Source organism: Nematostella vectensis, chromosome 15, assembly GCF_932526225.1.
Source record: "Nematostella vectensis chromosome 15, jaNemVect1.1, whole genome shotgun sequence".
NCBI lineage: Eukaryota > Metazoa > Cnidaria > Anthozoa > Actiniaria > Edwardsiidae > Nematostella > Nematostella vectensis.
In genome coordinates this window covers 7,349,044-7,361,469 of record NC_064048.1, presented here as the reverse complement: position 1 = coordinate 7,361,469, position 12,426 = coordinate 7,349,044, and the positions used below count along the sequence as shown (strand labels likewise).

Below are 12,426 nucleotides of genomic sequence, written 5' to 3'. Positions count from 1 at the left end.
TTACCGTAAACGGAATCCTGGGTCAGGTTCCTAGAAAGCAGGTTAACGCTAACCCAGGAATAAAAAGCCGTTTTTATCCAATCAAAAATCGAGATTTATCCCTGGGTTAGTGCTAACCTGCTTTCTAGAAACCGGCCCCTGAAGAACAAGATTGCCCCAGAAAATTGCCTCTCCCCCGAGATAGGGTAACAAAAAAGCCTCTTTAAACGCTTTTCTTTGGTTATTCTGTGGTTTGTACTATTTGTGGGGATATGACGGATAGGGTAACAAAAAATCCTCTTTAAACGCTCTTCTTTGGTTATTCTGTGGTTTGTACTATTTGTAGGGATATGACAGATAGGGTAACAAAAAGCCTCTTTAAACGCTCTTCTTTGGTTATTCTGTGGTTTGTTCTGTGTGTAGGGATATGACCATCCCCTGGCTACTCCTGGTCGCCTTCCTCGTCAGTCTTGCTGTACTGGTAAAACTGGTTAGACTAGAACAGCTGTCTGTGAGAGCCTGGGCCGTAGTGTCCGTGATGATTGGTGGTCCGGTTGGTTTGAAAGCCGCATCTGTGGTTAGTAATAACCCTTTTACTTTTCAGCATATTGCTCCCAGGACCCCAGTTATTAGCAGGGGGCTCAGACTACCCTGGGATATTTTGCATAATTTAATTATAAGTAAAGTTATCTATGTCTATGTAAACATCATTTTTATCATCGTCATTACCACCATCATATTACCATCATCATTATTACCATTATTATAAAATACACGGCAAAATAACTCGATTCTGATTGGCTGATAGCAGTGAAGTTTTCAGGTATTTTAGTGCAGAAAAAGTTAATCTAGTGCATTATTACTGGACGCTGATTGGCTAACAAACAATTGAGCAATAGAAAACCCGCCCAAGCCGGCTCGTGCAATTTGAGCTATCGAAAAAACTCACTTGTGCAAATTATTTCAAATTGAAGTCTGAACAGTATGATTACCTATGCTGACGATTATTTCGAAATTATACTTTGACACTTCCAGATTTTGTTTCCGTATCACCGACCGCAGCTGACCACCTTGTTGTACGCTGGCTCATCTTCACTGGCCGTGTTTGTTCTCGTCTCCTCCTGGTGTAACCATGGCAACCAATCACTCAAGGCCCGCGGGTATGGGAAAGCAACTAGTTTTTTTTCTAGCTATTTTGATCTTTTACTTGAATTCTTATCTTAAGAGCGGGTTGCCTCATAACAGTTGAACCCTGTTAACCTCTCAAGGGAAACGGGACTATAAGAGCTGGCAGGAAGTTTGTGTTATCAGAGTGTTACCCAATTAGGTCTTTTGAAGTCAGAGTTTGAAGTCAGTTAGAATTAGTGGGAAGCTCCAGGTATCCGCGTTCAAGTTAGCAGGGGGTTCGCAAATATTCTTTGGCAATGAGCTTGCTCCCAAGTTCGCAACCGATGTGCCCAATGTTCAACAGCAAGGGAATAGTGATTAATTTCCTGTTTCTAGGCTTTGCTACATGGCGCTGATTGGTTCTCTTGTTTTTTCTCTTCTACTCGAATCCTCAATTGAAACAAAACGAAGGAAGGCGCACATGAGTGAAGGTAAAACTACGCAGTACCTATATTCCCGACAGTCGGGAGAGGTCCTGAATGGACTAAATGCCTGACAGTTTTATTTTATTCAAATAAATCCTTAACTTGTCGACCTAGTGAGTTCAAAATATTCTATATTTGTTGTGATAGGACAGGAAAATCTGAATTGAGATTTGTTTTTGGTATTAAACGTTTTCTGATGATTATGTACACTATAGAATCGTAGTTTTAGTGGCACTTGCCTAAATATCACGTTAAATGATCAACCCTGTGAGCTCAAAGTATTCTATGTTTGTTAAGAAAGGGCAAGCGAAATCAAAATGAATTGTTTATTGTATTTTGTTTACATTTTAAACAAGATTTTTGCCACGTTAGACATACTACGATCTGGAGCTTTTCTTAGCTTAAATACTCGCGTATTACTTGGTGGTGCAGTTGGCAGTGCTTCGCTATTTAGTACCCTATCACCACTAGTTTTCTGGGTTTGACTCCCATTTCCAATGTCAGTCGAGTTAGCTTGTGTCCAAACCTTCAAAAAAATCTGAAGCTCCTTCTATGCCTTTGATTCGACCACGTTATATCTGTATCCCTGCACGTCAGGGCTGCAGGAGGTCCACGTTATATCTGTATCCCTGCACGTCAGGGCTGCAGGAGGTCCACGTTATATCTGTATCCCTGCACGTCAGGGCTGCAGGAGGTCCACGTTATATCTGTATCCCTGCACGTCAGGGCTGCAGGAGGTCCACGTTATATCTGTATCCCTGCACGTCAGGGCTGCAGGAGGTCCACGTTATATCTGTATCCCTGCACGTCAGGGCTGCAGGAGGTTGATGAGCATTCCAAATATTTATTTCTCTATCTTTCTAACCTATTAAAACTTGCACTTTTGCTTGATTGTGGTTGTACAGATCGCGACTCGCTTGTCCCGTGGATCTCTCCATGCGCCTCTCACCATGTCGCTATGCATCTGGTACTCGCCCTGGCTCTCAAGTCAGAAGGTCCTTTTACTCGGCAGAGCTTGGTAAGTATGCCATAAGTTGAACTCCGCTAAAAGGGACACTGGTGTCACCTAATAACAGCGAAACCCCGCTAATAGGGACACTGTTCAGACCTTTAGAACTGTCCTAATAACAGCAAAACTCCGCTAATAGGGACACTGTTCAGACCTCTAGAACTGTCCTAATAACAGCGAAACCCCGCTAATAGGGACACTGTTCAGACCTTTAGAACTGTCCTAATAACAGCAAAACCCCGCTAATAGGGACACTGTTTAGACCTATAGAACTGTCCTAGTAACAGCGAAACCCCGCTTATAGGGACACTGTTATTCTGACCTATAAAACTGTCCTAATAACAGCAAAACCCCGCTAATAGGGACACTGTTCAGACCTAAACAAATGTCCTAATAACATTTGAACCCCTCTTATAGGGACACTGTTAAAACCGATAAAACTGTCCTAAAAACATTTGAATCCCGCTAATATGGACACTGTTGAGTCCTTAGAACTGTCTTAATAACATCAAAATCCCTTTAATAGGATCACTCTTAAGACCTATTCAAATGCCCAAATAACATTTTAACTCTGCTGATAGGGACACCGTTCAGACCTAAAGAAATGTCCTAATAACAGCGAAACCCCGCTAAAAGGGACACTGTTCAGACCTTAACAAATGTCCTAATAACAGTTTAACTCCGCTGATAGGGACACTGGTGAGACCTATACAAATGTCCAAATAACAGTTTAACTCCGCTGATAGGGACACTGTTGAGACCTATACAAATGCCCAAATAACAGTTTAACTCCGCTGATATGGACACTGTTGAGACCTATACAAATGTCCAAATAACAGTTCAACTCCGCTAATATGGACACTGTTGAGACCTATACAAATGTCCAAATAACAGTTTAACTCCGCTGATATGGACACTGTTGAGACCTATACAAATGTTCAAATAACAGTTTAACTCCGCTGATATGGACACTGTTGAGACCTATACAAATGTCCAAATAACAGTTTAACTCCGCTGATAGGGACACTGTTGAGACCTATACAAATGTCCAAATAACAGTTTAACTCCGCTGATATGGACACTGTTGAGACCTATACAAATGTCCAAATAACAGTTTAACTCCGCTGATATGGACACTGTTGAGACCTATACAAATGTCCAAATAACAGTTTAACTCCGCTGATATGGACACTGTTGAGACCTATTCAAATGTCCAAATAACAGTTTAACTCCGCTAATATGGACACTGTTGAGACCTATACAAATGTCCAAATAACAGTTTAACTCCGCTGATATGGACACTGTTGAGACCTATACAAATGCCCAAATAACAGTTTAACTCCGCTGATATGGACACTGTTGAGACCTATACAAATGTCCAAATAACAGTTTAACTCCGCTGATATGGACACTGTTGAGACCTATACAAATGTCCAAATAACAGTTTAACTCGCCGCTAATATGGACACTGTTGAGACCTATACAAATGTCCAAATAACAATTTAACTCCGCTAATATGGACACTGTTGAGACCTATACAAATGTCCAAATAACAGTTTAACTCCGCTAATATGGACACTGTTGAGACCTATACAAATGTCCAAATAACAGTTTAACTCCGCTGATATGGACACTGTTGAGACCTATACAAATGTCCAAATAACAGTTTAACTCCGCTAATATGGACACTGTTCAGACCTATACAAATGCCCAAATAACAGTTGAACTCCGCTGATATGGACCCTGTTGAGACCTATACAAATGTCCAAATAACAGTTTAACTCCGCTGATATGGACACTGTTGAGACCTATACAAATGTCCAAATAACAGTTTAACTCCGCTAATATGGACACTGTTGAGACCTATACAAATGTCCAAATAACAATTTAACTCCGCTGATATGGACACTGTTCAGACCTATACAAATGCCCAAATAACAGTTTAACTCCGCTGATATGGACACTGTTGAGACCTATACAAATGTCCAAATAACAGTTTAACTCCGCTAATATGGACACTGTTGAGACCTATACAAATGTCCAAATAACAATTTAACTCCGCTGATATGGACACTGTTGAGACCTATACAAATGTCCTAATAACAGTTTAACTCCGCTAATAGGGACACTGTTCAGACCTATACAAATGCCCAAATAACAGTTTAACTCCGCTGATAGGGACACTGTTGAGACCTATACAAATGTCCAAATAACAATTTAACTCCGCTGATATGGACACTGTTGAGACCTATACAAATGTCCAAATAACAGTTTAACTCCGCTAATAGGGACACTGTTCAGACCTATACAAATGCCCAAATAACAGTTTAACCCCGCTAATATGGACACTGTTGAGACCTATACAAATGTCCAAATAACAGTTTAACTCCGCTGATATGGACACTGTTGAGACCTATACAAATGTCCAAATAACAGTTTAACTCCGCTGATAGGGACACTGTTGAGACCTATACAAATGTCCAAATAACAGTTTAACTCCGCTAATATGGACACTGTTCAGACCTATACAAATGCCCAAATAACAGTTGAACTCCGCTGATATGGACCCTGTTGAGACCTATACAAATGTCCAAATAACAGTTTAACTCCGCTGATATGGACACTGTTGAGACCTATACAAATGTCCAAATAACAGTTTAACTCCGCTAATATGGACACTGTTGAGACCTATACAAATGTCCAAATAACAATTTAACTCCGCTAATATGGACACTGTTGAGACCTATACAAATGTCCAAATAACAGTTTAACTCCGCTAATATGGACACTGTTGAGACCTATACAAATGTCCAAATAACAGTTTAACTCCGCTGATATGGACACTGTTGAGACCTATACAAATGTCCAAATAACAGTTTAACTCCGCTAATATGGACACTGTTCAGACCTATACAAATGCCCAAATAACAGTTGAACTCCGCTGATATGGACCCTGTTGAGACCTATACAAATGTCCAAATAACAGTTTAACTCCGCTGATATGGACACTGTTGAGACCTATACAAATGTCCAAATAACAGTTTAACTCCGCTAATATGGACACTGTTGAGACCTATACAAATGTCCAAATAACAATTTAACTCCGCTGATATGGACACTGTTCAGACCTATACAAATGCCCAAATAACAGTTTAACTCCGCTGATATGGACACTGTTGAGACCTATACAAATGTCCAAATAACAGTTTAACTCCGCTAATATGGACACTGTTGAGACCTATACAAATGTCCAAATAACAATTTAACTCCGCTGATATGGACACTGTTGAGACCTATACAAATGTCCTAATAACAGTTTAACTCCGCTAATAGGGACACTGTTCAGACCTATACAAATGCCCAAATAACAGTTTAACTCCGCTGATAGGGACACTGTTGAGACCTATACAAATGTCCAAATAACAATTTAACTCCGCTGATATGGACACTGTTGAGACCTATACAAATGTCCAAATAACAGTTTAACTCCGCTAATAGGGACACTGTTCAGACCTATACAAATGCCCAAATAACAGTTTAACCCCGCTAATATGGACACTGTTGAGACCTATACAAATGTCCAAATAACAGTTTAACTCCGCTGATATGGACACTGTTGAGACCTATACAAATGTCCAAATAACAGTTTAACTCCGCTGATATGGACACTGTTGAGACCTATACAAATGTCCAAACAACAGTTTAACTCCGCTAATAGGGACACTGTTCAGACCTATACAAATGCCCAAATAACAGTTTAACTCCGCTGATATGGACACTGTTGAGACCTATACAAATGTCCAAATAACAGTTTAACTCCGCTGATATGGACACTGTTGAGACCTATACAAATGTCCGAATAACAGTTTAACCCCGCTGATATGGACACTGTTGAGACCTATACAAATGTCCAAATAACAATTTAACTCGCCGCTAATATGGACACTGTTGAGACCTATACAAATGCCCAAATAACAGTTTAACTCCGCTGATATGGACACTGTTGAGACCTATACAAATGTCCAAATAACAGTTTAACTCCGCTGATATGGACACTGTTGAGACCTATACAAATGTCCAAATAACAGTTTAACCCCGCTAATAGGGACACTGTTGAGACCTATACAAATGTCCAAATAACAGTTTAACTCCGCTAATATGGACACTGTTGAGACCTATACAAATGTCCAAATAACAGTTTAACTCCGCTAATATGGACACTGTTGAGACCTATACAAATGTCCAAACAACAATTTAACTCCGCTGATAGGGACACTGTTGAGACCTATACAAATGTCCAAATAACAGTTTAACTCCGCTGATATGGACACTGTTGAGACCTATACAAATGTCCAAACAACAATTTAACTCCGCTGATAGGGACACTGTTGAGACCTATACAAATGTCCGAATAGCAGTTTAACTCCGCTGATATGGACACTGTTGAGACCTATACAAATGTCCAAACAACAATTTAACTCCGCTGATAGGGACACTGTTGAGACCTATACAAATGTCCGAATAACAGTTTAACTCCGCTGATATGGACACTGTTGAGACCTATACAAATGTCCAAATAACAATTTAACCCCGCTGATATGGACACTGTTGAGACCTATACAAATGTCCAAATAACAGTTTAACTCCGCTGATATGGACACTGTTGAGACCTATACAAATGTCCGAATAACAGTTTAACCCCGCTGATATGGACACTGTTGAGACCTATACAAATGTCCAAATAACAATTTAACTCCGCTGATATGGACACTGTTGAGACCTATACAAATGTCCGAATAACAGTTTAACCCCGCTGATATGGACACTGTTGAGACCTATACAAATGCCCAAATAACAGTTTAACTCCGCTGATATGGACACTGTTGAGACCTATACAAATGTCCAAATAACAGTTTAACTCCGCTAATATGGACACTGTTGAGACCTATACAAATGTCCAAACAACAATTTAACTCCGCTGATAGGGACACTGTTGAGACCTATACAAATGTCCAAATAACAGTTTAACTCCGCTGATATGGACACTGTTGAGACCTATACAAATGTCCAAACAACAATTTAACTCCGCTGATAGGGACACTGTTGAGACCTATACAAATGTCCGAATAACAGTTTAACTCCGCTGATATGGACACTGTTGAGACCTATACAAATGTCCAAACAACAATTTAACTCCGCTAATATGGACACTGTTGAGACCTATACAAATGCCCAAATAACAGTTTAACTCCGCTGATATGGACACTGTTGAGACCTATACAAATGTCCAAATAACAGTTTAACTCCGCTAATATGGACACTGTTGAGACCTATACAAATGTCCAAACAACAATTTAACTCCGCTGATAGGGACACTGTTGAGACCTATACAAATGTCCAAATAACAGTTTAACTCCGCTGATATGGACACTGTTGAGACCTATACAAATGTCCAAACAACAATTTAACTCCGCTGATAGGGACACTGTTGAGACCTATACAAATGTCCGAATAACAGTTTAACTCCGCTGATATGGACACTGTTGAGACCTATACAAATGTCCAAACAACAATTTAACTCCGCTGATAGGGACACTGTTGAGACCTATACAAATGTCCGAATAACAGTTTAACTCCGCTGATATGGACACTGTTGAGACCTATACAAATGTCCAAATAACAATTTAACTCGCCGCTAATATGGACACTGTTGAGACCTATACAAATGTCCAAATAACAGTTTAACTCCGCTAATATGGACACTGTTGAGACCTATACAAATGTCCAAATAACAGTTTAACTCCGCTAATATGGACACTGTTGAGACCTATACAAATGTCCAAATAACAGTTTAACTCCGCTAATATAGACACTGTTGAGACCTATACAAATGTCCAAATAACAGTTTAACTCCGCTGATATGGACACTGTTGAGACCTATACAAATGTCCAAATAACAGTTTAACTCCGCTAATATAGACACTGTTGAGACCTATACAAATGTCCAAATAACAGTTTAACTCCGCTGATATGGACACTGTTGAGACCTATACAAATGTCCGAATAACAGTTTAACTCCGCTGATATGGACACTGTTGAGACCTATACAAATGTCCAAATAACAATTTAACTCGCCGCTAATATGGACACTGTTGAGACCTATACAAATGTCCAAATAACAGTTTAACTCCGCTAATATGGACACTGTTGAGACCTATACAAATGTCCAAATAACAGTTTAACTCCGCTAGTATGGACACTGTTGAGACCTATACAAATGTCCAAATAACAGTTTAACTCCGCTGATATGGACACTGTTGAGACCTATACAAATATCCAAATAACAGTTTAACTCCGCTAATATAGACACTGTTGAGACCTATACAAATGTCCAAATAACAGTTTAACTCCGCTGATATGGACACTGTTGAGACCTATACAAATGTCCAAATAACAGTTTAACTCCGCTGATATGGACCCTGTTGAGACCTATACAAATGTCCAAATAACAGTTTAACCCCGCTGATATGGACACTGTTGAGACCTATACAAATGTCCAAATAACAGTTTAACTCCGCTAATATGGACACTGTTGAGACCTATACAAATGTCCAAATAACAGTTTAACCCCGCTAATAGGGACACTGTTGAGACCTATACAAATGTCCAAATAACAGTTTAACTCCGCTGATAGGGACACTGTTGAGACCTATACAAATGTCCAAATAACAGTTTAACTCCGCTAATATGGACACTTTTGAGACCTATACAAATGTCCAAATAACAGTTTAACTCCGCTGATATGGACACTGTTGAGACCTATACAAATGTCCAAATAACAATTTAACTCCGCTGATATGGACACTGTTGAGACCTATACAAATGTCCAAATAACAGTTTAACTCCGCTGATATGGACACTGTTGAGACCTATACAAATATCCAAATAACAATTTAACTCCGCTGATATGGACACTGTTGAGACCTATACAAATGTCCAAATAACAGTTTAACTCCGCTGATATGGACACTGTTGAGACCTATACAAATGTCCAAATAACAATTTAACTCCGCTGATATGGACACTGTTGAGACCTATACAAATGTCCAAATAACAATTTAACTCGCCGCTAATATGGACACTGTTGAGACCTATACAAATGTCCAAATAACAGTTTAACTCCGCTGATATGGACACTGTTGAGACCTATACAAATGTCCAAATAACAGTTTAACTCCGCTAATATGGACACTGTTGAGACCTATACAAATGTCCAAATAACAGTTTAACTCCGCTGATATGGACACTGTTGAGACCTATACAAATGTCCAAATAAGGGCTCTTTAAGTAGGGCACCATGGGTGTCTATAAAAATTTACTCTTATTATAACGGAACCTCACTGATAAGGACACCTATGAAGTTGTCTTCATACTGCAATCCAAGCTAATAAGGCACCTTAAAAAAGAAAAAATAAGGGTGATTAAAGAGCAGAGCTCTTTAATCTCTTAGCCGCTTGATCATCATTACCATCCACCACCTAGCCTGGCTCATTTTTTCTCACCAGGGGTTTCAGAGTAGGCGGTGGAAATTGACAAGTAGAGGGGATGAAAGTTGTTGGCTCAAATAAAACATAAATCGACTTTTGTATAAAAGTAGCCGGCTTTTGGAAAATAGTAGCTGGCGAAATGAAACCCCAGCTTATCCAACCTTTTTTTGGAGTACAAAAAGGACAGGCAACACAGCCAATCAAAGAAGCCAGGGGATGATCTCAGCCGCTTGATCATCATAAGCATCCACTTCCTTCCACCCTGTCTCATTTGATCAAATCATTTTCAGGAGGACAAAAAGGAAAAGCTCCCACCTGTCTCAGCGGCTCTGTGCTCATCCTTACTCGCCAACATATCTGTGCTTGTGACATGCGCACTAGCGCTGCTCAGCACACCTACGGATTATTGGGAATTATGGGTAAGATATGCAAGAGTGAATTATGGGTAAGATGTAAGAGTGAATTATGGGTAAGATATGCAAGAGTGAATTATGGGCAAGATGTAAGAGTGAATTATGGGTAAGATATGCAAGAGTGAATTATTGGTAAGATGTACTCGCTGATCCGCACATAATTTCGATCGTTCTCATTGTTTATCGTTCTGCCGTCGCGTCGTTGACGAGGAGTTTGTGTAAACCCGAGCAAATTTCCGAATCCTGTAGGCTGAGCACATCCTTTGAATGTAAAAGATAATTTAAAGCCATTGACAGGGAATATATGAGACTCTCTATCAGAAACGTTTTTAATACAGATTCTTCTAGCCCGTCGCGTTCAAGGCGACAAGCGGTTTACTTGAGCCTTTTTAATGGTTAGCGGTCTTCCCCATGAAAACCAACCAGGCTCTTTCCTGATTGGCTGAAATTTCGGTCTCGAGACTAACTGTCAGACCAGAGATCCAGCCGTTGATGGGAGCACGTACTGCGGGCTCACAGAGACGAGCTGGAATCGAGCCTATACCCTCTCCACCTCCTCTAAAGTTCCTTAATAAGCTAACTTCTCTACCTCCCAACAGTTCCTTACTTAACTAATCTTTCTACCTTCCCCACAGGTCACAAGCTGCGCTGCAGTCTTGACATCTCTACTTAGACCCGAGGGGGTGGTCCTAAGTGACCTACGCCCTCTCAAGTCATCCCCAGCTCTCCCTATCGCTCTCCTCTTACCCGTCTGTTTATATATTGGAACCATTCGAGCAGCATGGCCGAGTTCTTCAAGCGCTCTGGCCGTAATAGGTGAGTTAGCATGTTGTATTTCTTTGTTTATCACGCTTATCCATGGGTCCCATGCCCATTATAGAGAGGCTAGCATGTTATGTTTTTTTTTTAATCTAGCGAGCATGGAAACGAATTCCGTAATCTGATTGGTTCTAATAGCGCGCGTTGTCTAGTCAAATAAACAGGAAAAAATCAAGTTTTTCACACGTTAGGGAGCCTAGTTGGCGGACATGACGGAAAAGCATGACTTAGCGCTTCAAATAAGCTCATTTCAGATCTAATAAGGCGGAAAATTTCTCTAAGTACTTAGTGAGTAATAGCAAACAAAATATCAAATGCGACTTTTTTAAAATTGATGCGACTTTTTGTAAAGTGTCATTGAAATTTGAGCTTTTCGTCCCTGAGGTCATAAATAGCGCAAGGATGATCAAGGAAAAATATCTTAGAAAGCAAAAATCTGGGTATGCGCATTTCGGCCTCACGTTATTTGTGTTTCGGCAAAAATCAGTCCGGAATACAAGGAACCTATGGCTATTGTAAGAAATTGTGTCTTCTTTCTCTATCTCGAATTGCGAATTTTCCAGGTTTTTCCGTCGTGTCTAGTTGGCGCAGTTGGCGTCGTTCTGTAGTATCTGTGCCTCTAACCACTGGGTTTTGGGTTCGACGTGAGAACAAAATCAACAATTTCGATGTTATCTGTGATCCGTGGTCAGACATGAGTTTTATGACGGGTGCCTAAGGCGCCTTCCCATGCCTTCAACTCGACCACGTCAAAATCTGCGCTCTTGTATCATCAGACAATCAATGCTCGTCTGTTTTCACTCATATCAAACGATCTAGCTTGGTCAATTCGTTATTATGACGTGACAATACCATATTATTTGGGACTACGTATCAATCATTTTTGATTTTGGTATTTTGTTTATTTTTGCCCTTATACTGTACGTCAAGAATTTCTACTTTAACTTACAGGAAATCGCGCTAATACTATTCGCCGTCTTGCAAAAGAGGTCTAAGAGCAAACTCCTAAGATTACCACAGGTTTCCCGCGCTCTCGCTCCAGACTCTTATCCACCGCTTCTAATGCT

The 12,426-nt window shown here is 40.1% G+C and overlaps 1 protein-coding gene across 1 annotated transcript in view; it reads left to right on the top strand.

Annotated features, from left to right (window-relative positions):
- Window positions 1–12,426, top strand: part of LOC5509849 — a 31,923-nt gene that overhangs the window by 19,178 nt on the left and 319 nt on the right. The window contains exons 20-25 of the mRNA XM_048722798.1: window positions 403–556; window positions 1,015–1,139; window positions 1,483–1,577; window positions 2,477–2,589; window positions 10,418–10,546; window positions 11,176–11,356. Coding sequence (XP_048578755.1) covers window positions 403–556; window positions 1,015–1,139; window positions 1,483–1,577; window positions 2,477–2,589; window positions 10,418–10,546; window positions 11,176–11,356 — 797 coding nt within the window. The remainder of the gene's footprint in view (window positions 1–402; window positions 557–1,014; window positions 1,140–1,482; window positions 1,578–2,476; window positions 2,590–10,417; window positions 10,547–11,175; window positions 11,357–12,426) is intronic.